At 37.8% G+C, this 26,902-nt stretch overlaps 1 protein-coding gene across 2 annotated transcripts in view; it reads left to right on the top strand.

Moving 5' to 3' along the window:
* The window catches only part of SLC2A13 (solute carrier family 2 member 13), a 427,568-nt gene that overhangs the window by 256,805 nt on the left and 143,861 nt on the right, over window positions 1-26,902 (top strand). For both annotated transcript variants that reach the window (XM_047867635.1, XM_047867634.1), the window contains exon 6: window positions 3,903-4,023. In XM_047867635.1, coding sequence (XP_047723591.1) covers window positions 3,903-4,023 — 121 coding nt within the window. The remainder of the gene's footprint in view (window positions 1-3,902; window positions 4,024-26,902) is intronic.

The following is a 26,902-nucleotide window of genomic DNA, read 5'->3' as shown; positions in this document are numbered from 1 at the left end:
TTTTTCTAAGTTTGCTTATTTTGAGAAAGAGAGAGCAGGGGAGGGGCAGAGAGAGACGGACAGAGAGAGAATCCCAAGCAGGCTTCACGCTGTCAGCACAGAGCCCAAAGCTATTGAGATCATGACCTGAGCCAAAAGCAAGAGTCAGATGCTTAACTGACTGAGCTACCCAGGTACCCCTGATTTATTTTATCATATTGGGTTAAAAATAGTGGGAAAAGTTAAATCAAAATAATTTTTAAATAGGCACTCATTCATTAAAAATTACAACAAATAAACTATGCATATCTAGACCTGGACAAAAGAACTCTTTGTACAAAGAAATATAAAATATAGAGTCCATGAGTAATTTTAAATGGAGGACATTTTATGGTATTCTTACCTTAGAGCTTGGTCAGATAAGTAGTCTTTCTTGTAAATACTACAAATTTAAAGACAACCTCTTGATTCTTTTAATAAAAGGTCTATATCTATGTAGCTTTACTGTAGTTAATCAGAAAACCAGAAACACTGTTATTTTTCCCCAAGGATCTTGCTAGTAGAATATTTCTGAAAACATCACTCAGATGCTGTCTCCATTAAAATTACCAGAGGTACTTATTTTGAAATATGCATTCATGGACCTTATCCCAGATTTATTAAATTAGGATCTCTGAAGACGGGGTCTGGAGCATGTACTTTATTTTTTTTAATATAATTTATTGTCAAATTGGCTTACATATAACACCCAGTGCTCATCCCAACAAGTGCCCTCCTCAATGCTTATCACCCATTTCCGCCTCTCCCTCACCCCCATCAACCCTCAGTTTGTTCTCTGTATTCAAGAGTCTATTATGGTTTGCCTCCCCTGGAGCATGTACTTTAAACAGGTTCCCCAGGGGCACCTGGGTGGCTCAGTTGGTTAAGCATCCAACTCTTGGCTTTGGCTCAGGTCATGATCTCATGTTTTGTGAGATCAAGGCCCATGTTAGTCTCTGTGCTGACAGCACTGAGCCTGCTTATAATTCTCTCTCTTGCTCTTTTTCTCTGACCCTCCCCTGCTTGTAATCTCTCTTTCTCTCAAAATAAATAAATAAATTAAAAAAAAAAAAAACAAAACAGGTTCCCCAGGAGATACCTGTGTACACAAAGTGTGCTTTATTAGAGTCATGGGAAGGGGAATTACTGTTTTTCTAAGTATTTATTAATTATCCAGCCTTGCATCAGGTAGTTAATGTAACTTATAACATCTGATATTTTTGAGCATGTTATTTATCCAACACACTTCACTTTCTGTGAAGAACATCTTTATTAGGAAAATTATATCAGAATCGCAAAATTTCACAGTATACTTAGTTAAGAGAAACTCTTCTTTTAAAATATAAAGAATATACCCAATGTGCACAGAACACTGGAGAATATCTAAGGCCTTCCTTAATTGGACTTAAATCTGGGTTGGAGTAATGATTCATCAGGCAATAACTATAATTTGAATACTGGCAAGTCGCTGATAAGATATCTGTAAGTTATTAAATGAAAGGAAATAGATAATTCAAGTAGTTTTAAGCCTTAAAGGTATATGAATGAATATATGACAGGAGTAGGTGATCGTTTTAAAATTTATTCCATAAATGAAGTCGTTTAAGATACCATTTCCTTCCCTTAAGGAGGTTATCATCTTGAAAGTTTATTTTACAAGTCATATATGTGATATATCAATGATATATGTGATATATCACATATATGTATAAAATAATTTATGCCCAAACATATGTGATGCCAATAACCTGGAGATCTATTTAAACTCAAATGTTTGATCCCCATTTTCTGAAGACTGATTCAGAGGTTTATGTACATCCCAAGCATTTGCTTCCGATAGGAAATCAGGACTGAGAAACACTGCTATATGTAATAAAGAATGGAAAGGTATAATATTGATTTTAAAAAAGATTGTCATCCAAAATGCATTAAGATAAAATTAAATTTGCACTTAAGAAGGGTTAAACCTTCAGCTCTTCAGGAATTTTGTGTATCTAGAATGGTCCATTCACCATATTTTGCTGGTAAGTTGGACCTTTTCAGGCATAGATGCAAGAGATATGTTGTATATATTGTAGAACTCTTGACTCAAATATGTACCATATTAACCCTGTGACCTCACAGATAGTCTGAAGATTTTGTTTTCTTCAAAAATACTCAATATTGCAAAAGTCTGTGGCACTATGGTCCCTTCATTCAACCAATACTTGTAGGGATCTGCTGTGTGCTAGGCATTAGAGTTGGAAGTCCGTGAGTCTGTGGTAGGTACACCATCTTAGAGTTTACATTTCATTTGTAAATTATTTGATTATTTGATAAACACGATGAAAGAAAAGTATCCTGTTTCCTTACAATGTTAAAGTATCGAAGTTTCCAGGTTGAAAAAAACACTTAAGGACCTAGGTTCTTTGATAGAGAAATTTACAGTAAAATTCATGGTTTGTCTTATTTGAAGAGAGAGGGATGATTTTCATAATAGACCCAGTATATCTCCTCTCTTTCCAAAAGACCTCTTTTCATTTTCCTAGTTCAGGGCTCTGATAGTCTTTTCAGAAAAGAAACTCCTGAAACTATTCCTAGTTCTGAGTTTAAGCCAACAAGGGGAAAACAAATTATGATTTTAGGTTCATGGCATTTTTTTGGCCCAATATGGCAAAATGGACTTCCTATCTCCCCTTCAGGCCTCCCCTTCCTTTAGCTTTTTTCTACAGTTTTGAGTGTGTGTTGCTGCTGCTTCTTATGACATAGTATTACCAAATACATGGTATAGCATTACCAAAATCTTTCAAGTTGAGTATGGTATTTAAAATTCACTGCAGTTCTGCAAGGTTAAGTATTTTCACTAAGCCCCATTTTATAGAAGACAAAATTGATTTTGGGCGTTGCCCAAGATCACAAGAGTCAAGAAACGGCAGAGCTGGAAATTAACCACAGATTTAATTTGACCCATCCCCTGTATCTTAAACACATACACCCCAGCCATTATATACTCCCATTGCATTCCACAGCGCTCCCTAACGTTCTTCTTTTATCCATTCGTTTAATAGGATTTGGGGTCATATCTTAAATTATCTCCCAGTTTAATCAGTAAAAACTTTACTACTATGTAAATACCCTCCCTAATCATATTTTCTTTCTTCTTCCTTTTTGTGACTCTTTTTTGTTTATCCTCACAGTGACTAGAACAATAGTCAAATATGAAAACTTTGTTTTTTACTGTCAGGATGTCTCTAAGGGTCTCAAAAGTGAGCCTTTTAAGTGATGCACTTAATCACTCTTTCTACAACTTAAAATCAAGGATTCTACTTCCAAATACCAACAGGAAAGACAAATTAATGCATGTGATATATCATCTCTGGAACCTTAAAGTCATGAAAAAAGAAAGCTCCTCTTCCTTGAAAAGAAATGTTCTTTCAGCTGCTTTTGAATTGTTCAGCATGTTTTTAGTTTACTGATTTGGGGTCTTACATGAGAGAATGCCATTAGAACAATTTTCTTGGCAATGAAAGCAACATGTGGTGCGAATCTATTGCCTTTCATTTTTCTGACATCTTGGGCACGTAGTAATGCTGGTCGTGTTAATTGATTTTGAGACTGTCAAAAATCCAATGTTTTCTGGTTTTTGGTTATTTAAGAAAATTATCACCAGTCTACTGCTTGGCTAGCAAATATATTTGCTTTGAATTTCACTGTTTTCTTGTTTCACAGTGAATGTGCTAGTGAGTTTTTCTGATAATCTGTATATTTACTAGGAACATTTTTTTCAATACTCCAATGAAGATAAAGGTGTTTTTTCAGAGATATGTCTTGGAAAACCCAGTATGGTTTGAAATAATGTTGCCAACTATTCTCTGATGTAAAACTTGTTTTGTTTTTTTTTAAAGGTACCACGGTGGCACTCATTATTCTTGCCTTGGGATTTCTGCTCTCAGCCCAGGTTTCCCCACGCATCACGTTTAAACCAGTAGCTCCATCAGGACAGAACACTACTTGCACAAGATACAGGTGAGTTTTCAGAATGGTCCCTTAACCTAACTCTAGTACCTTCTAGTACCTTTTTGTTTACTTTTAACTTTTCTACAATTTGAGAGATAAGTAGAAGCTTGCATACAGAGGAAGGTAAGGGTGGGAAAGGTGACGGGGAGGGACCACCAGAAGGAGGAATAGCATTTGCAAAGACTCGAGGGTAAAATAGTTAAGGAAAAAGGGAGTTTGACACAATGTTGATGATGTTTTTCTGGAAATTAAAAGTTGGGATTGTTATGCAATCTAAGCAGAAATACTGTGAAACCATTTTAGATTATATACGACTCAGTGGCATCTACATTCCAGGTAAAAGAAATAACTTTAGTGAGCAGTTAAACTCTTCTGTGATATACATGTCTGATATAGTAGATTATAATCTGCATATTCTAACAGTCTTCACAGAGTTCCACAGGTATCCCCTCATTCATGTAAGCAGAAAAGGAAGTTTTCTTTCACTGCTGGGGTTCTTCTAGAGCATTAGAAAGTAGAAAGAGATGGTGGAAGAAAGTGAAACATATTCTGATGGCCAACTGCAGGTGTAGGGGCTCCAATGTTAAGTCTAATGATAGACACACTGTGTGATTAGAAGTTGGAGAGATGGATGGATAGACAAGTGGACTGAAGAATGAACAAACAAATTAATTAGAGATTGAGCAGAACAATTATCTAGCAGCAGAGTTTCAAAGTTTATAACTTCATTTTAGTGGTTGAAAAGGCTAGCAGCCCCTTTAAAATATATGGCTAGAACAAGACCTAGCTTTAAAAACAAAATATGATATTCCATCAGCCTCAATTAGATGGGCACAGTCAATAGGTGAATGATTTGTTAATTTATTAACTTTTAGTCAGATACTCCTGTATGAAATTAAAACATTACATGGATATACTGAATTCTACTTGGGATCCACTTGCAAGTTCTTATTGAGCGGGTATTATATTTATGGTGGAATTCTCATTACAATAATGAGGAAGCTATATATTGCTATGCCTTCCTGGTCCAAAATTCTGATATTCACTTTCCTTTAGAGATAAATGGTTGTACTCCTTCTTTCTCTTACTAATAAGGTTACTTATTCATTGGCTTACTCATTTTTTTAGTAGTCTTTATCTTGTTCTAAAGAAGACTTAAAGATAAAAGAAGTTCACTTTAGAATAGACCATTCCTAGATGTAGTGATGTTTACTTTCTTTGGACATCCCACATCAACTGCTAGATGATAGAACCATTACCAGAATTCTGCGTGCTCCACTTTTTTTCTTTTTTCTTTTTTTTTTTTATGTTTATTTTATTTTTGAGAGAGAGGGCAAGTGAGCGGGGGAGGGGCAGAGAGGGAGACACAGAATCCAAAGCAGGCTCCAGGCTCTCAGCTGACAGCACAGAGCCCAATGTGGGGCTCAAACTCAGGAGCCAAGAGATCATGACCTGAGCCAAAGTTGGCAACTGACTGATCCACCCAGGTGCCCCTTCTTTTGTTTTTCTTGATGGATATTTTAAGTAAAATGTTTTCAGCAGTTACTTCTGACAAATTATTTAAAAAATCACTGTTGTTTGAGCAACAACTCTAGTATGATATCTGATTTAGATGGAGTAATTTAGATTCAGAGTAAGACTGATAACATGCATGGTCAAATCATCTAAAGATAGAAAGTCAGCTGGAGTATGAGAAAAGTTTTATGAGCTTCTGATACACAAAAAGAATAAATAACTTTTGAATGATTTTCATAATAAATTAGTTTTCTTGACATCAACTTTTAAAGTTTAAATAAAAATACTTATTACCCTAATATAGTTTGCATAGAAGTTTATGATTATCAACCTATTAATCCTTCTGTTCCTTCTAAGTTGTCATCTACCTAATATCTCAACACCAAGGTATAATGGAGTAGGAGAAGTGATTCAGCCTACTTTTATTCTCATCACAAAAATGGGCAGCAGTTTTTAAAGCAGAACCAAATTTTTGATGTCCTTTGGGAGTTGGTAAATGTGAAAAATGGTTATATATTTTGTGCCTTCTTTCAGGGTAACATATTAGCCTTTGTGGGTATTTGACAGTGTGTATATATAGTCTGAGTGATTTTATAAAATAGGCCTGCATTCCTCTTACTTATTTTATTCTGTTATCCTTACTGATTTTGTTCTTGTTTTTGTTAAGACTATGTATACATTTTCCCCTTTAAGATAAACATGAAAGTCATGTTTGTAATACAGTACCATAGGATGAGTAATGTTTAGGCTGTAAATGTAGGTGTTGTGCTTTTCCCATGGAATTGAGCAAATAAGACAGATTTAAAAGGGAAATTGATTTAATATCTACATTAAAATATTGTATACTATTGATGGAAGTGTAAATATTTATTCTTCATTTCGGAAAGAATACAGTTCTGCCTAATAAAAATTAAATGCCTATGCCCACTGACTTAATACTTCTATTTGTAGAGATCTGTAGACTGTAGTGATGAGTATGTAATCCATTCCAATTAGAGTCCAGTAGATGATTTACAAAAATGAATGGTTCAAGAATGGTGGTTCTTTTTTAGTTTGATAGATATTCATTATGTGGCAGGCATTAATGTAGGTTTGGGCCCATAATATTGTAGGTTGAGGGTCACTAAGTATTTGAACCCAAGAGATTGACGATTCTAAATATTTTCCAGTGTGAACTTCCCATTTTTGGATTGTTTTGATTTTTTTTGTTGAAGTGTAATTAACATGCAGAGCTATATTAGTTTCAGGTATACCTTTCACATTGGTGACTTATTTTATAACTGTGAGTCTGTTCTTCTTCATTCCCTTCACCTATTTCTCCTATTCCTCCATCCACCTCCAATCTGGTAACCACCTTTTGTTATCTATATTTAAGAGTCTGTTTGGATTTTTGTTGTTTCTTCGTTTTGTTTTTTAGATTCTGCACATAAGTGAAATCGTATAATATTTGTCTTTCTCTGTCTGACTTAATTTCATTTGGCATAATGCCCTCTGGGTCCATCCATGTTGTTGCAAATGTTAAGATACCATTCTTTTTTATGGCTGCATAATATATAAATACTGTATATTCTTTGTCCATTCATTTACTGGTGGACACTTGGGTTGTTTCATACCTTGACCATATGTATAATAAACATAGGGGTGCATATATCTTTTTAAATTAGTGTTTTTGTTTTCTTTGGGTGAATAACCAATAGTAGAATTATTGGATCACCTGATAGTTCTATTTTTAATTTTTTGAGGAACCTCCTTCCTGTTTCCTGCAGTTGTTGCACCAATTTACTTCCTGCCAACAGTGCAGGAGAATTCCCTTTTCTCCATATCCTTCCCAACACTTGTTATTTCTTGTCTTTTTATTTCTAGCCATTCTAACAGGTATTAAGGTGATTCCTAGCTGTGGTTTTGGTATGCATTTTCCTGATGATTAGTGATGTTGAGCATCTTTTCATGTGTCTTTTGGCCATCTGTATACCTTTTCTAAAAAAAATGTATATTCCGGTTTTCTGTGCATTTTTTGATCAGATTGTTTTTCTTTAGTGTTGACTTGTATAATAAGTTCTTTATATATTTTGAATATGAATACCTTCTGGGATATGTCATTTGCAAATATCTTCTCCATTCACTGGGTCACCCTTTTGTTTTGTGGATGGTTTCCTTTGCTGCATAAAGGCTTTTTATTTTGATGTAACCCCAATAGTTTATTTTTGCTTTTGTTTTTCTTGACTGAAGAGACATTCATAAATATGCTGCTAAGGGTGGTGTCCAAGAGATTACTACCTATGTTTTCTTCTAGGGGTGTTTGGGTTCCAAGTCTTACATTTAGGTCTTTAATCCATCTATAGTTTATTTTTGTGTATGGTATAAGAAAGTGGTCCATTTTCATTTTTTTTAATGTAGCTGTACAGCTTTCCCAACACTATTTATGGAAAAGACAGTCTTATCCCTTATTGTGCATTCTTCCCTCCATTGTCATTAGATGATTGACCATGTAAGTGAAGGTTTCTTTCTGGATTCTTTTTTTTTAAACTGTTTATTTGAGAGAGAGAGAGAGAGAGAGAGAGAGAGAGAGAGAGAGAGAGAGAGCGAGCGCGCGCAAGAGAGAGAGAGAGCGCAAGAGTGTGCACACACTGCAGAGGAAGAACAGAAAGAGAGGGAGACACAAAATCTGAAGCAGGCTCCAGCACAGAGCCCAGCACGGGGCTTGAACCCACGAATCATGAGATAGTGACCTGAGCCAAAATCAGATGCTCAATCTGCTGAGCCACCCAGGTGCCCCAAGGACTCTCTATTTTGTTCCATTGATATATGTGTCTGTTTTTGTGCTAGGACCACACTGTTTTAATTACAATAGCTTTGTAGTATATCTTGAAACCTAGGATTGTGATACATCCAGCTTTGCTCTTCTTTCTCAGGAAAGCTTTGACTAGGTCTTTTGTGGTTCTAATACAAATTTAGAATTATTTGTTCAATTTATGTGAAAAATGCTGTTGGTATTTTGATAGCATTGCATCAGATCTGTAGATTGCTTGGGGTAGTATGAACATTTTAATGATATTAATTCTTCCAGTGTATGAACATGGTATAACTTTCCATTTGTGTTGTCTTTAATTTCTTTCATCAGTGTCTTATCACCTTCAGTATAGGCCTTCCACCTCCTTTGTTAAATTCATCCCTAGGTATTTTATTCTTTTGGTACAATTGTAAATAGAACTGTTTTTTTTAATTCTCCTTTTGCTACTTCATTATTAGTATACAGAAAATGCAAGAGATTTCAATATATTACTTTTGCATCCTGCAACTTTTCTGAATTCATTCAGTTGTAATGGTTTTTGGTGGAGTCTTTAAAGTTTTCTATATGTAGTACCATGTCATCTGCAAGTAGTGATGGTTTTATTTCTTCCTTACCAATTTGGATGCCCTTTATTTCTTTTTCTTGTGTGATCACTGCCATAGGATTTCCAGTACTATGTTGAGTAAAAGTGGTAAGAGTGGACATCTGTGTCTTATTACTGAACTCACTGGAAAATCTTTCAGTTTTTTACCATTCTTAACCATTTTTTTTACCATTAATATGATGTTAGCTGTGGGTTTTTCATATATATGGCTTTTATTATGTTGACATATGTTCCCTCTAAATCCACTTTATTGAAAGTTTTTACTGTTAATGGATGTTACATTTTGTCAGATGTTTTTTCTGCATCTATTGAGATGATCATTTGGTTTTTATCCTTCCTCTTGTTAATGTGACATATCACACTGATTGATTTGTGAATATTGAACCACCCTTGGATCCCTGGAATAAATCCCACTTGATTATGGTGAATGATTTTTTAAAATGTATTGTCGAATTCAGTTTGCTAATATCTTTTTTTAGGATTTTTGCATTTGTGTTCATCAAAGATACTGGCCTGTAGTTTTCATTTTTTGTAGTGTCCTTGGTTTTGGTATCCGTGTAGTACTGGCCCAAGTTTTCCTTCCTCTTCTATTTTTTGGAATAGTTTGAGAAGAATAAATATGAACTATTCTTTAAGTGTTTGGTAGAATTCATCTGTGAAGCCATCTGGTCCTGAACTTTTGTTTGTTGGGAGTTTTTTGATTACTGATTCAACTTCATTACTAATAATTGTTCAGTTCATATTTTCTGTTTCTTCCTGATTCAGTTTTGGAAGATTGTATGTTTCTAGGAATTTATCCATTTTTTTCTAGGCTGTCCAATTTTTTGGCATATAATTCTTCATAATATTCTCTTATAATCCCTCTGTATTTCCTTGGTATCAGTTGTTATTTCTTATCCTTCATTTCTGATTGTATGTATTCATGTCCTCTCCCTTTTTTTGTTGATGAGTCTGACTAAAGATTTATTATTTTTATCTTTTGAAAGAACTGGGTCTTGGTTTCATTCCTCTTTTCTATTTTTTTTTAGTCTTTATTTCATTTATTTCCACTTGAATCTCTATTATTTCCTTCCTTCCACTTGCTATGAGATTTAATCATCTTTTCCTAGCTCTTGTAGGTGTAGAACCAGGTTTTTGAATTTTTTTTTGTTTCTTGAAGCTGGCTTGTATCACTGTAAACTTACCTTTTGTAACTTCTTTTGCTGTGTCCCAAAGATTTTGGACAGTGTATTTTCATTTTCATTTTTCTCTGTATGTTTTGATTTCCACTTCTATTTCTTACTTGACCCATTTATTGTTTAGTCTCCATGTGTTTGTGTGTGTTCCAGAGTTTTTTCTTGTAATTTTTTTCTAGTTTCATACCATTATGGTTTTCATACCTACCATTATGGTAGGAAAAGACGCTTGATAAGATTTCAGCCTTCTTAAATTTATTGAGAATTATTGTGTGACCCAACATATGATCTGTGCAGTTGAAAAGAATGTGTATTCTGTTGTTTTTGGATGGAATGTTCTGTATGTATCTGTTAGGCTCACCTGGTCTAATGTGTCTTCAAAGCCACACTTTTCTTATTGATTTTTCTGTCTGAATAATCTATTTATTGATGTAAATAATCTATTTATTGATGTAAATGGGGTGTTAAAGTTCCCTACTCTGATTGTATTACTCTCAATTTCTCCCTTTATGTCTGTTAATATTCATTTTATTTTGGTGCTCCAATCTTGGGTACATAGATATTTACAATTGTTATATCCTCTTGTTAGGTCAATCCCTATGTCTCTTGCTACAGTGTTTTTAAGTCAGTTTTGTCTGTTGTAAGTATTGGTACCTTGGCTTCTTTTTGCACCTCCATTTTCATGAGATATGTTTTCTGTCTCTTCGTTTTCGTTCTGTGTCTTTAGGTCTGAAGTGAATCTTATGTAGGCAGCATATAGATGGGTCTGATTTTTCATTTATTCTGTCACCATATGTTTTTTGATTGGATCATTAAGCTCATTACACTTAAAGTTATATTTGATAGGTGTTTCCTGATTGCCATTTTGTTCATTGTTTTCTGGTTATTTGTAGTTATCTGTTCCTTCCTTTTTACTCTATCCCCCTTATAGTTTGATGGTTTTCTTTGGAGTTATGCTTGGGTGCCTTTCTCTTTCAATTTTCTGTATCTCTTATAGGTTTTTGATTTGTGGTTACCATTGGTCTCATATATATCTGGTGTGTATAGCAGTCTGTATTGATTGTCACTTAAGTTCAAACACATTCTAAAAGTATTAATTCTTTACTCCCCCTCAATGTCTTATGTATATGAAGTCATATTCTGCATTCTTTTATTTTGTGTATCCTTTGACTAGTTTTTGTAGGTATAATTGATTTTACTTCTTTACTTGTTTTTTTTTTCTTTCAGAATTTTCTTATTTCTCATTATTTCCACTTAAAGAATTCCCTTGAAGGTTTCTTGTAAGGTTGGTTTAGTGGTGATGAACTCCCTTAACTTTTGTCTGGGAAACTCTATCTCTCCTTCTATTCTGAATGATAACATTGCTGAGTATTCTTGTTTATAGGCTCTTTCCTTTCAGCACTTTCAATATATCATGCCAGTCCCTTCTTGCCTGCAAAATTTCTGCTAAAAAATGTTGTTAGTTGCATGGTGTTTCCCTTGTATGTAATGGTGTTCTTTTCTCTCATTTTTTTCTTTGCATGCATAATTTATATTTATTGATTTCCTGGCTTTCATTAGCCTATGGATAACAGGAAAAATGCATTACGGAAGAAAACGAATAGTGTGAGAGTGAACCTTGGCATAATGGATAGATCAACACATGCTTGGGGTAAATATAAAGCTTTGTTAATTATCATAAGCAGTTACAATTGATGAGTGATATTTCACTACGTATCTTTCAGCTGATTAATGGCATTTTTAGAGTCATTTTAATGGGAAGCTGATAAGTTGGCTACATTTACATTTTAATCAGAGTATTTATGATAGAGGCAGCCCCAGAAACTCATTGGCAGATGATCAGGCAACATTCCCTGAGGGATTGGGGCAGGGAGTCAGCTTTGGAATATGGCCACTTACCTATTACTTCTGTTATTTATCCAAAAGTGTCTCTATGGGGAAGGGGATGAGAACTCTAATGGCCTCCTCACCACTGGCCACACTCCTACACTCCAGTTAATCTCCAGGAGAAAGGGCCAGATGCTTGTCATGCCCAGAGAATGGAACCCCGGTCACACTTGCATGTCCTCTGTCACTGGGTGTCACATGCCAGTGCCATAGGCAGTAGTAGCAGCTCCTAAGCTTCCTCACCAAGGATTCCACACATGAGGGAGAGATCTTGGCCTGAGGAAAGACAATACTCTTGGGGCCTGCTTCCCCTATTTCCTAACTGGGTTGACAGCCAACTCAACAAGCTCCAAGGAGAGCACAGAAGAGACCACAGCTCAGATCCAGAGGAGCATCTACTCACATATATTACTCAACAGCTCCCATTTTAAACCTAGAAGCAGGGCCTGCACCTGAGTTGTAAGCCATTAAACTCTGGTTCTATTAAACAAGAACAGGAGTTAGGATGTGGAACAGAGAAAAGTTCTTGAAAGGAAGTAAAGAAGTAAATCCTCATGTAGCCATACCTTTCTGCTCCCTTTGGAGGAGAGGGGAGGATCCCTCCTCTGGAATTTCCATTAGGAGAAGAATAATATGGAAGCTTCCATTATCCTCCTGAACAATTACATGTTCGGAAGTCAGGAAGAGGCAAAAGCTGTCTCCTAAGCTAATACTTTGTTTCCTTTTTTTATTTTTCATTACTTAAAACTTCTCCCTTTATCATTACTTTTTGTCATTTTAATGGCTATGTCCTTTGGTGTGGACCTCCTTGGGTTCAACTTGTTAGGGACTCTCTTTGCTCCTATACCTTGATGTCTGTTTCCTTGCCCAGATTAGGGGAGCTTTCAGCTGTTATTTCTGCAGATAAGTTTTCTGTCCTCTTCTCTCTCTTCTTCTTCTGGGATCCCTATGATATGAATGTGTTACTGATTATTTTTTATATTTTTATCTCTTTGTTGAAGTTCTCACTGAGCTAATTCACTCTTAAGTCTAGTGAGTATCTTTGTGGTCATTACTTTGAATTCTTTATCAGGCATACTGCTTATCTCTGCTTCATTTAACTTTTTTGCTGTGATTTTGTTTATTTTTTCATTTGGAACATACTCCTCTGTCTCCTCGTTTTGTGTAACTCTTTATGTTTGTTTATGTGTATTAGAAAAGTCAGCCACATCTCCTGATCTTGAAAGTAGTGACCTTGTATAGAAGAGGTCCTGTGGTGCCCTGTAGTGCAGTCCTTTGTGGTCACTATAACCAGGTCTCAAGAGGTGTCCCTTGTGTGGGCTGCATATTCCTTCATGTTGTGACTAAGTCTTGATTGATTTCAGCATGGCCAGTTGTAATGACCCACTTTGCCTAGTGTGGGCACACTGGGCCAGCAATGATCCCTAGGCTGTTAAGAGGCCAGTCTGTGGCAGCTATGGGCTTTTTGGTGGGTAGGGCCAGCAGCCAGATGAGCTGTCTGCAGTTAGCCCTCACTGAAAGGCAGTGCTTGCTCCCTTGCGCCTTGCTCCCAGGCTCTTACTGGTGGTTGGAGCCAGCAGTTAGCCTGGTTCTTGGCAGTTAACAAGCTCTGCCATAGCTGCAGGTGCACCAAAGGGCAGCAGCTAAGAAGCTCAGCTGCTGGAACTGCAGATACTCTGGTATGTGGGGTTATATCTCCTGATTCCTCATGGTGGGAGTAACTTGGATGTAGCACCAGTCTTTGCCCAGGTTGCTTGCAGGGTCTGGTGGAGCAGGAGACAGTTTGGAGAGAAGCCTGCCTTTGCCAAAGTGGGCAGGCTGTATGGGGTCCACAGAAAAGTGCTGGGGTGGGGCACACGGTGCTAGCAGAGTAGATGGAGAGTATTAGAACTGGGTCCTCATGCATCCAGCTATCTAGGCTGGGGGATGGGGAAGAGAAATGGTACCTGCAAGCACTTTTGTTCCCGAGAAATTTCCTGAAGGCCCCCAAAATTTCCTGAAATTACCTCTTCAGCACGTGTTCTAAGATAAGCCAGTAAATTTTCACATACACCTCTAGGTGCTTTTCAAACTGCTGCTTTGGTTGTGTGTCTCAGATAGAATTATTTTGCTGACTCTTTCAGCGAAGGGACTCAGTTTCCTACCACCTTCTGCTCTCCTGGAGGTAAGCCTGTTGATTGTTAAAGTTCCCAGAATCAAACCCTGCTTATTTTTTTTAATGTTTATTTATTTTGCAAGAGAGAGAGTGAGAGAGAGCACAAGAGCATGCAAGCGTGTTGGGGAGGGGTAGAGAGAGGGAGAAATAGGATCCCAGGCAGGCTATGTGCTCATGAAGCATGAGATCATGACCTGATCCAAAATCAAGAGTCTGACGCTCAGCCAGCTGAGCCACCCAGGTGCCCCAAGCCCTGCTTATTTTTAAAGCTCCCCAAGTTAAGACCACAGCTGGGTGTAATGGGGACTCATATTCACAGTGAGGGTCCCAGGGACAGGTGTGGCTAGTGTGGTGGTATTCCTTCCATTTTTTTTTTTTTTTTAACGCTTACTCATTTTTGAGAGACAGCGAGTGATCAGGGGAGGGGCAGAGAGAGAGGGGGGGAGACACGAAATCTGAAGCAGGCTCCAGGCTCTGAGCTGTGAGCACAGAGCCCGTTGTGGGGCTCAAACCCACGAACCATGAGATCAGGACCTGAGCCAAAGTCAGATGCTTAACCAACTGAGCCACTTAGGCACCCCTCCTTCCATTTGTGATTAGTCTCACTAGTAGGCTTGATTTCCAACATTCATCCCTCTTATGCTTTTTGATGTGGCCTTCTCTGTATGAGTAGCTGGACAGTCCCTTCTGCCAGTCCTCGGGTTGTCTTTAGTTAGTTGCAGAGATGTAGCTGTTATCTCAGTGTGTCCATAGGGCAAGGTGAGTGCAAGATTCTCCTACTCTATCATCTTTCTCCAAACTCCAGAATATTTCAATTTTTTAAATTATTGATATTTTATTCCAAGACCTGGTTCTATTTGTGTGAAGTGAATTTAAAAGACATCTTTCAGATCTTCTTTTTACTGTACAGAGATGGAGACAGAAGCAAGTTGCTGTAGTCAGATATTCAGCCAACTGAATAAAAGCTCTCACAGGGTACTAACCATGACTGGGAGAAGTAACTCCTTTGTGGGTATCATCTAAATCCTAGATCTGTAGGGGCGCCTGGGTGGCGCAGTCGGTTAGGCGTCCGACTTCAGCCAGGTCACGATCTCACGGTCCGTGAGTTCGAGCCCCGCGTCGGGCTCTGGGCTGATGGCTCAGAGCCTGGAGCCTGTTTCCAATTCTGTGTCTCCCTCTCTCTCTCCCCCTCCCCCGTTCATGCTCTGTCTCTCTCTGTCCCAAAAATAAATAAACGTTGAAAAAAAATTTTTAAATCCTAGATCTGTATAAGAATATATATACATATACTGCCAAAACGGCCTTTGGCTTCATACTCTCATATTACTAATGTACTATTTCTTCTGTATCCAATTAAACATATTTTCTTATGAGAGCTATCGAAGCTTTGAAGATTCATACTTTTGCTAAGTAACACTTTCGTTGAATCTTTGACCGTTTATTATTTTCAAGTGTGGTGTAATGTATATGTAAATCACTATCATAAAATCCTTCAAAGTAGACAGATATTTCCTAAACTGCATTTTGTAGAATTTCAAGGTACCCTTGCCCTAGGATTTTCATCTCATTCATTCATTCATGTATTCATGCATTTACTTAAAAATATTTATGGAACACCTCCTTATAAGGTTATAGTAAGGGTGAATTAATATAAGAAAATGGTGTCTGGGACATAATAAGCATTCAGTAAATGTTATAGAATTGTTACAATGAGTAAAACTTATAATTGGAGATGACTTTGGGATAATGGGTCGTCTTTCAGAAAAGATTACCCTGTGGATAGGATGTTTGAACTGAGCTCTGAAAGGGGGAGAGGAGCATGCCTAGCAGAAGAAACAGCAGATGCAAAGGTCATGCAAGGCACAGGGAACTTGGCAAGTACAAGGAACTGAAAGAATGCTAATGCAGTCAGAGAAGCATAAGAAAACACTGGTAAAGTAGGTGGAGCCAGATAGTGCAGGACCTCAGAAGTCATGTGAGCTACTCTGATCTTCAGTCTAGGAACATGAACCCATTGAGAAGTTTCAAGCAGGGTAGTGGCTTGGCCAGATTTTCAATTCTAAGCTTTCTCTCTGGGGGTGGGGTGCACAGAGGGCAGGCATGTGCTCATGTAGGGAGATTGGTTATTAGGGTTGTCTATGAGAGAGATAATGGTTGCCTGGACTATAGTGGCAATACTGAAGATAAACAGAGTAATTCTAGATAGACTTAGGAGAGAAAAATCAAGAGGAATTAAATAGTAATTGATTAACTATGAGCAACTAGGTAAGGTAGAAGAGATCATGAAAATAAAGTGGGGTTATTGGGTGAGACAATCACTATATTTTAGTAGGAATTTACAAAAGAGAATGGGCCTTTGATTCATTTTTATTTTATCTTTTAAAATTTCCTATTTGAGAGTCTTACTTAGAATCTTCTAAGGAAGTGTTTAAGCTACCCATCCCTCATTCCCATGGATCTGCCTCACCAGAATAGTGGAGGATATGTTAGAAATTCTCCCTCAGGTGATTCGAGTACATCTTCCATTAAAAACCACATACCGGGGCGCCTGGGTAGCGCAGTCGGTTAAGCGTCTGACTTCAGCCAGGTCACGATCTCGCGGTCCGGGAGTTCGAGCCCCGCATCGGGCTCTGGGCTGATGGCTCAGAGCCTGGAGCCTGTTTCCGATTCTGTGTCTCCCTCTCTCTCTGCCCCTCCCCCGTTCATGCTCTGTCTCTCTCTGTCCCAAAAATAAATAAACGTTGAAAAAAAAAAAATTAAAAAAAAAAAAAAAAAAAACCACATACCATAATGCTTCAACTTTTTTAAATGCCAGCTTCTTTTCTTTTTTTACTCCCTTGAACATTGTTAAAGCAATAGTACAAAAATAATCAATGTGGTCCTTTTTCTGTGGCATACTATTTTCATGTTTTCCTGTCCAGATGAAGTTTACAAGCATTGAAATTGACAAACTGTTGCTTCATTATAGGCCTCCCTACGGTGATCACGCTAGTTTTGAGAAACTGTATATGCCTAACTAATTAGCTCCTCAAGGTTTATTTACAGTAAAAACATTTTTGCATTCCCTACATTTTTCCTTCTCCTTTCACCAACCTTGTGTGATTTAGCATACATTGTTGGCATGACACTACAAAACTATTAGATTCAATCATAAAATTTAGAAATGTGCAGAAACCCCAGTAGCCCCTAATTTTTTTCTCAGCATTTAGCATCCTGGTGAAGATGTGTTTGTATCCAGTAATTCTTAGCAACTTGACAATGAATGTAGTATTACACTATAAATTGAAACATTCCATTTTGGTCAAATTTTGTTTCCCACCTAGTGATTTCCTTTAAAATTAATCTACTTTAATTTTTTTGGCCTGGTTATACAGGCTAATATGCTTTGAAGTTACAGAAGAAAATATGTCTGTTGAATAATATCCATAGACCTACTTCAGATGAAGATAAATGTACATAAAGGGAAAATAAGCATTGAAATAGAAAGCCCATCATATACCCTTATCTCCAAATAGTTATACATGTCTTTTGGTAACATTTAAATACCCAGGCATGAATTTGACACCTGGATGAGAATTGTGCAAGAGATTCTTGGAAGTAGTTGGCCACTTACGGGACATTTTCATTTTCTTCATGACCTTTTTATCTTCATGCCTTGGCACTTGGCCAAAGACCTACAAAGCCCCACAATAGCAGGATCCTGTGTTCAAACTTGTGTTTGCCATAGTCAAGCAGTGTTTCTTGGGAAACCAGAAAGACAAAAAGGAGGACTCTAGTTTAGCTGTGCAGAGCAGGGAAACAATATCGCAGGAAGAAGGAGCATCATGTGGACAGGCCCTCCCCAGGGAGGGCTTCTTCAAATAGTGTACCAGGGAGGTGAGGTATAGCAGGTCAGCAGTAGAATGGCCCAGAGATAGACTGGATGGCACGCCAGTGACAGACTGTTCTGGAGCCTCGTAAACCATGAGAATTCAGAACATTGTGTTAGATTACTGAGATGTCTTTGAAGGGTGTTGAGGTGAAATAATCTGATTTGTGTTTTTAAAAGCTCACTCTGGCTGCAGAGTAGATAACTGATAGAGAAGGACCAAGGGGGCTAGAGGGAGATGAAGTAAAAGAGCTCAGTAGCCTAGGCAGGAAGTAATGCAGGGTTGACACTGACTATGAAGACATAGAGACTCAGTAGGTTGGAGGGGAGTGACAGGGCTGGGTGCTCAGGTAGATGACATGCAAGGACAAAAGCTTTACACACAGTTAGAATCATAGTCAGGTGAGAGGAGCCCAGGGATCTGAAACTTGACTCTCGTCCACCTCTCGGAAACAATGTTCCAGGGGTGTAGGTCTGCAGACTTCCTCGTACTTGCCTATTAAATATAGCAATAACGTAGTAAGAACAGTACTTAGTATTTGCTGTCACTTCTATTCTTCTGTTTTCATTCCTTCTGGAATTCAGAAGACTCTTTGAGAAAAGCTCTTCTGAACTTGTCCGTTTAGGTTTGAAGTAACAGAAAAAGGTAAAGGGAAAAACATGTATCTCTGATAACCCATAAGGACCCTTTGTCTCATTCAAGAGCTCTGGTCATTGTAATGAATAAATAAAATCAACCTGGAAGAGTTCTGTTCACATTTCAAGCCAACCTACCTTAGATTATCATCCCTACTTTGTTCTGTGTAAACAAAAGGAATGCACCATCCAGTACTGTGACAGCAATAGACTACAGCCATAACCACTGGGGTATTTCCCTATAATAACGGCCAAGGGCACTGCAAATAAAATGAGTACTAAATGGAGTTTCCAAAAAACTTAACTATTCTCCAATTAAGTTTAAATAAAATAAGATCACCTTCTTATAGATTATGATATTGAACGAGTGATGAAAACAGTTCAGGGATTAACATTTAAACATTATGGTTTGTTGAATTGCAGCATTTCCATCACAGTGTAAAAGCATGTTACATACACCCTACTATCTATGTTTTCCCTTTATGTGAGGTAGGGAAATACCTTTTGCAGTGGGCCATTCTTTTATTTTGTTTTTTAAGCTTATTTATTTTGAGAGAGAGCATGTACACAAGCAGGGAAGAGGCAGAGAGAGAAAGGGAGAGAGAGAATCTCAAGCAGGCTCTGTACTGTCAGCGCAGAGCCTGACACGGGGCTTGAACTCATGAACTGTGAGACATGACCTGAGCCAAAGCCAAGAGCTGGCCACTTAACTGACTGAGCCACCCAGGCGCCCCTGTTTTATTTTTTAATACAAAGCATAACAATCTGGTTAAAAGACTCTTTTTAGTGAATGTAACTTCAGAAACTATTTTGGTTAACCGGGTGGTTGGTTGGTTGGTTGGTTGGTTGGTTGGTTGGTTGGCTGGCCAAGAGAGGGGTTGGCTGGCTGGCTGGAGTTGGAAGAAGGTAGGTGACACTGACTAAAGGAAGTTTCATGTATAGTTTCATAATCCTGGAATTTAGGTATATTTGGTAGAAAATTTGGTAACACTTTGTTGCTATAAAATAGTTGTTAATGTAGGAAGCTTCCAAGCCTTTGTCTCTTCCAATCCTGTCTACAGCATATTTAGTGATTCATTTGTAGGCATGCCAACAGACACAGCAGTTGAGATGGGATGATCTCTGGGCACACAACAAGTCACGCACTTGGTCAGGCAGTGGTTCAATGAGTTTTTGACACTGTTTCTTGGTAATAACAAGAGAATGTTATCCTAATACTAATGAGTAAATAGTGAAACAAGATAGTATGACACATGCCTCTTGGACTATAACATCAAGGTTATATGGTGAATACGTTGGAAGACTAGAAAAATGAAATCTTGTATCCTAAGCAGCCTGGTTTTAGAAAGCAGACATCCAGCAATTGATCATTGCATGATTTCATACACTTTAGCAAATCAAAGAATACCACACTTCAGAAAAAAAAATTTATATACTTTTGGAATCAGTTCATTGTTTAATAAACATTTTTGAGAATGGCAATAGGTCAGGGGATATTGAGATTAAAAGGAAAAAAGGAAGCCTTACTCCACATTCAAAGCTAGAAGGGAGAAAGATGCGAATAAATAACTTCAAAGTAGTGTGGTAAAGGCTGACAGATGTAGCAGAGCCTGTCCTTGCATAATTCACTTCTCCTAGGGCTGTCCTAGAAGGCTTCACACAGTTCTTAACCTTAACATTATTCTAGATGCCTTCATAGAGTAATGTTTCCAGCCGCGTAAAATCAATTATATAAGAGTACAAAGGAAATCAAGTATATTGAAATACAGTTGCCAAAGTATTTTGCTAAATAAATTTGTTAACATAGTGATGTGTGTAGTTCCTCACTAACATTGAGTAATAGATCTGGCTGCAGAGCTAATGCCAAAGTTTCAAAACCATAGTGAATGTAAATGGTTTTTGAGATTTCTATAGCTACTATAATGGGATATGAAAATATACATGATTTCTATTATTGTAGTTTATTGCCTACATTCATAATTGAAGGAAAGGCTAAATTTTAGTGAAAGGCTAATGAAATAGAGGTGAATTTTTTTTTTTCTCATCCAAGTTCACAGGCCCTGTATTAAGTCCTCACATAGGAGTGAGCTTGATCTAATTCTCCAAGGGTGAGTAAGAGTTTCTCAGACCAGGGAAGTAGAGAAAGCCCCCAGGTCAAACAGGTTAGCTCTTCATGGAATTCTAAAGTTTGATAGTGCTGGAGAAAGGGACACCAGTCAGGAGATGAGGTGGAAGGAAGGTTAGGGCTTTATATACTAAATCAAAATGTGTAATAGATGAGAGCCATTCAGTGGCATGGGGCAAGGAAGTAACATAATCAAATCTGAGCTTCAGAAACAGTTTTCTGTACGAATTTTGGAGGGCCTCTTGAAGGCGAGGACAAAAACTTCTGGAAAGAAATAACAAGAGTCTGAAGTTATTGCATGATAGTGAGCTTGAGGACAAAGGTATCTTTGGAGATATGATTGAGAATAGACTGGTTAGATAGTCTCCAAACAGTAGACTGTTTGAACAGTTCAATATTATGGATATTCAGTTGGGGATTAAGTGACCCCAGGGGTCAAGGCCTTGGGCCTGCTCACCCCAAAAACCCAGCATGGGGGCAAGGGGTGAGGAAAGAGAAGGGCTCGCCTGGAACGACTGCTGGAAAGGAATTAACTCTCCAAAGGTCTCCCCTGCTCCCTGCCTAGGTCAGGCCTTCATGGTTTCTGCTCTGAGCCCCCCATGAGCAGGCATCAAGGGGGTACTTTGGGAAGGGGCGGACCCCAGGGGAAAGCAAAGGGCTTCTCAGGGAACCCCCCACATTCTCTCACTGAAGTTTCCCACCAGGATGGTCCCATGGCCAGAGCCCCTTGGCATCCCCGAGCTCCCAAGCCCCCTTCAAAGGAAAAAGAGGCTCAGGGTCTGACTTCCTGAACAGTGAGTGACCTGGCTGGCATGGCATGGCTGAGGCCCACTTACCTGTTGTTGGCCCCCCGTCTATGTCCCTCACCCCAGGTCTGAGGCTGGGGACCTAAGCTCTCTTCCCCATCACAGTTCCCATCCCTGAAAACCCCTTTGGAGAGTTAATTGTGTGTGTGAGGTGCTTTACCTATTAGCCCTGAGAACACAAAGCAATAATCTTTGTTACTGAGATGCGTGGCTGTTCGTAGTTGTTGTTGTTTTTTTTTTTAATGTTTCCTAATAAAAGAGAAGCTGCATTTAAAAATATATATATACCTAGGAAAATATATGGACCATAATTTCAGTCATGCTTCTTATTTTAAGATAATAATAGTTTTGTTTTTTAATTTTTATTTTGTTTTAGAGAGTGAGCGGGGGAGAGGGACTGGTGGGGGGGGAGGTGGGGAAGGGGGAGAGAGATTGAATCTCAAGCAGACTCCATGGTTAGCACAGAGCCCGGCTTAGGGCTTGATCCCACAACTCTGGAATCATGAACTGAGCTGACATCAAGAGTCAGACACTCAACCATCTGAGCCACCCGGTGCCCCCAAATAATAATAGTTTCTGTGTTAATCAATTCTTACTATATGCAGGCATCATTCCACATGAATATTAGTTCAATTACCTTTTAAGTTTCCCTAAGTGGGAGATGTTGTCATTACTTAATTTTATGGATAAGTGTATATAACTTGCTGAGGGTGGTGGAACTGGTAAGTTGCAGGGCCCCCTTGTTCTCTCCACTACCACGCCCTTTGGTCAGACTAATGGCCTTTCTCTGAACATGTGTTGTGACTACTCATCTATGAGTATTAAAGAAACTAAAGAAACTCTTAAGTCTCTATTACCTGAGAAGCAAAGGGAAGGGCTTTAAATTCCACACGTTTAACAGCCAGGTATTCAGATACTAAGTTTTTATTTAACAAAATGATTCCCTGAAAATCAAGTATCAAATGATGAAAATAATTAAAACAACAACGTAATTAAATTTTATCATCACTTAATGTGCCTTTTAATTGAACTAACATTAAAACTCTTTAAAATCACTGCCAGTCATTTCACCTTTTCAGCAGCTCTGATCTTGGCAAAATAAGGTATACCATGATAAATACCATGCTTTTGTGGCCTGAACAAAGTCCTTACTGACTTCTAGGAGAATCATTTATGAAAAGAAAATGATGCCCAGCATAGAGGTATTAAGGACTAGGTTTATAAACCCCTGCCTCTGGACCTTATCACAATTAGAGATGACTCCCTTCATCCTCTGAAGCTTGCTTTTGATTCTTTTTTAAAAGAAAGAAGTCAGAAGTTTTGGGACACTGACCAAGAAACCAGTCATAGAGACAACGTAGTATAAGCACTGTTCTCTTTCCAAAATAATGCCAAACAACATTTCAATACCACCCACACGGGTTCAGCCTTCTTCTGGTGAGGTGAAATTTCCAAATTTTCCAAAAAGAATGTCTAGCCCTGGACCCCCACAGAGGGAGCACAGTAGACACCGAGGCAGTTGCTTGCAGTTCAGCTCCATTCTTTATGTATCCAACTGAGCAGTTGCTTCAAGTGGACAAAACAGTCTAACCCTTTTTAAATATGTTTTTTAATGTTTATTCATTTTTGAAAGAGACAGAGCACGAATGGGGGAGGGGCAGAGAGGGAGACACAGAATCTGAAGCAGGCTCCAGGCTCTGAGCTGTCAGCACAGAGCCCAACGTGGGGCTCAAACCCACGAACTGTGAGATCATGACCTGAGCCAAAGTCGGATGCTTAACCAACCGAGCCACCTGGGCGTCCCAAGTCTAACCCTTTTTATTACCTTCTACTAGAGAATGATTGGCAGCAGTGGTCAGCCATTGGTCCCTAATCTTCTTTGAGGCACATTCATTGGACAAGTCCTCTTTTTTCTCTTAAGCAGCACTGAAACATTGAACAGGACAATGACTTCTTGACACAAATTTTTCATAGGCATTGTATAGCATTTTATGTTCTATTTGTTGCACTGTGGAAAGTGCATGTGAATTTTGGGCTCACTCAAGAGCAGTCGATTATAATCACAGTTTGTACTGTCATGTTAACAGGGCCTTAAGCCCATAAAGGGAACTTTGACCAGAATATCCCCCAACAGTTCCAGAAACTGATTCATTATTATTACTCCCCAATGGACTTAGTTATTTCTCATGAAAGAACTAACCTATATGAATGAATGAATGATGAAAAAAGCATGACTTACCAAGCTACTTATTTTATATAAAATTTGTAACAAGTAGTATTAGAATCATTAATAACCACTTTATGCACCTTAATGTACCAAAAACCACACACTCCTGTGTTGTAGTCCTTTATAAACCATACTATCCCTTGCAATTGAAAACAGATTCTATAACATCTGTCAATACTCTCTTGTTCTGAGATATCAGGGGACAAGAGATATATTGAATCAATATATCAATTTATATCCTTAGGGAAATTTGCATTTGTAGAAGAGAAAGATGCTTTTACCCAACTGCCTATAATCTGTATTTTAACAGAAGAGTAAGGAATATCATTCTTTCTGATTGTCAACATCGTGAAATAAATAATTCTATCATTTTTGGAAGGCAAACTTTGAAAATTTACTTTAAACTGTGTAGGAGTGCTTAATTTGCAGTGATAAACTCAAAGCTTAGCATGTCTTGAGTATTGTATATTATTAGATATTTGATGATACAAATCTGTTTTTCATTCCACTGCTTTTTACTTGATACATCCAGTATAACTGGTAGTTTTCTCCACATGCATCCATATTTCATAGTTACCAGTTTTGTGGAAAACTGTTACATTTTGTCATTAGCATTGGTGATTATGTCCGTTTCGTGGTAATTTCATCTTAGAACAATTGAAATGATGTACATTAGGATCAGCTTGTCAGTAGATTAATGAAGGCTGTAACTTCCACGGAGGCTTAAAAAATGCACCGCTCATTTTTACACTTTATCAGTGTCATAAAGTCATTGCCAGTAGCCTAGCTGAAAATAAGAATTTAACTTTTTCAGCTACTTTTCTTTTGTTTGATTTTAACCTTTATATCATAAATCCATGCTGATTAGTCTTGGGAAATCAGTAATAAAAGTTGTTTCATAGAACTTGTACGATTTTTTTAATATCAGTTTTAAAAGCAAAGAAAAATCTTTATGATAATTGATTAATATTTATACAAATGTTTAACATTGTATACTCTGATACTAAATACTGAACTTACTGATTTTTCATTTTTGTCTTTGTGTGATTAATATGCAACTGTCATGCATATCTTCACAAAAGCTTAGTGTAAAATAATAAACATTTGAAATTGAAGATAATAATTCAAACAACAAATATTGGTTAAGGTAATCAAATTTGGCAAGGATGTGTATTATCCTCATTCATATATGCTATACAATTATGTATTGCACTGTGAATCAACAAAGACTTAATGAGTGGCAATTGGCATGTACTTATGTTGACACGGTTATAATTCTTTAATTTTCTTTTCATCTTTCACATTGTGTGTCGGGGGGGGAAGGTGTTGGTTTACTGTATAGGATAAGAATAAACTTCAGAAATCTGAACATGCTAAATTAATATTCCTGTTCTTTGCACTTAGAATTCCAGTGTGTATACCAAAGTGGTCTCTTATTCTTACATGCACTGACAGTGTTATTTCAGTTAAACTTCAGAAGAATTATAAGAGGAGTTAGTATTGTACTTTTTTTATATCTATTCTATTATTATCTGTAGGCTACCTTATTTTACTTAATACCTAGATTGTTGAGAACTATATATGTGCAATAGAGGAACTCTGTATTTTAAAAAGCCATTTGTCTAATTATATTTTAAAATAATAACTTTTTGGTTCCAGTAACTACCCATTGCCAAATCTGTTGACCTTCAGGATAATATGAAAGGTTTCCCAAATTTGGGCAGACAGCATTCCAGATTAGGGAGTAGGATGTGTGCAGAAACAAGAGGAAGCTTAATATTTTCTAGAAACTGCAAGTACAGGATATTTTCTAGTTTCAAGTACTCAATTTCACAGAATCCACTTTTTTCTTTCATTAAACTATGTGCCTTATATATCTAATTTTTTGGAAATGACCCGAGGAGCAGTAATTTAAGCTCTGTCATTTGGGGGCAGAGTGGGGTGGGGTAGGGGGAGCCACTGGCACTACAAATGTGTACACCATGGAACGGGGCCCGAGAGTTCTTAAAAATGTTTAGGTGTGCTTAGCAGAGCTGCACTGATTCTATAATTCTGATGGGTCTAAAACTGTCTCCTATCCCTTTCTCTTTCTCCCTGTTTCAGGCATAGGGAGCTTACTGGCATGTCAGGGTCAGTTATCGTCAGTGAGCATCCTTTCCCATCATGGCCTGACCCAATCACCTTCCCCATCTCCTGCTTCCATTAGACAGATGGACACGTGCCCAGCTTTGCTGGGAGTCATCTGAGTTTGTAGAAGAGAACTGCCCCAGCAGTGGCCTTTGCTGTGGTGTCTGGGGAAGATAGAGACTCTCCCCACCCCCCAGTCCCCCCAGTACCCTTTCCATAGCCCTACTCCAGGTGTCTGTCATAGGCCAGTTCACAAATTTGAAGAACTTGGTTTTTCTAGTCATCTTTCCAGTTCATGTGGCAGAGGGGCAGAAGCCTCTGGAAAGAAGACACTGTCAATGCCCCTAGATCCTAGGGAAGGCTCCTATGGTAGTTCTTCTGTTGGCAGATGTCTCTCATACTACCAGGCATTGAATTTCAGACGGATTTTCAAAAAATGGACAATGCCTATCAATACATTCTGGAAACGTGGAGTGGGCTTTAAACAAAGGTAGGAAATAGGGAGAAATATACCTGAAGAGCCTGTTGGGAACCTAAATTGTAAGAAGTCATATGTGCTAGAAATAAGGATTTTGAACTCACATTAAAAAACCTATATGAAACTATATTAGTAAGAATGCTATTATGAGATTTGTATTTTACAAAGATCTTCCTAGCAGCAGAGTAGAAATGGCAAAATAACAAAGTTTTAAGAGCCTAAACTAAGACCCACAGTGAAGGGATGAGATTATTGTCAGATCTTGGTGATGGAATGACTTATAATGTTATTTGTTAATGCTTTTTAAATGTCCAGTTTTTATGGCTTGCCTTCCCAGATAGAAGGTTGTAACTTGAAAGCAGAAAGTATGTTTCTTCTCTTTTTCCCCCCCTCTTTGCTTCCTTTCTTAAAAATACCTAGCAACTAACATAAGGTGCTTCTACTTGTTACTAAACTAACCAAGTACTGAGACCTGAAGTATGCGTGACTGTGGT

This window comes from Prionailurus viverrinus, chromosome B4 (assembly GCF_022837055.1).
Source record: "Prionailurus viverrinus isolate Anna chromosome B4, UM_Priviv_1.0, whole genome shotgun sequence".
In the NCBI taxonomy this organism is placed as follows: domain Eukaryota; kingdom Metazoa; phylum Chordata; class Mammalia; order Carnivora; family Felidae; genus Prionailurus; species Prionailurus viverrinus.
This window is presented reverse-complemented; position numbering and strand designations above follow the sequence as displayed.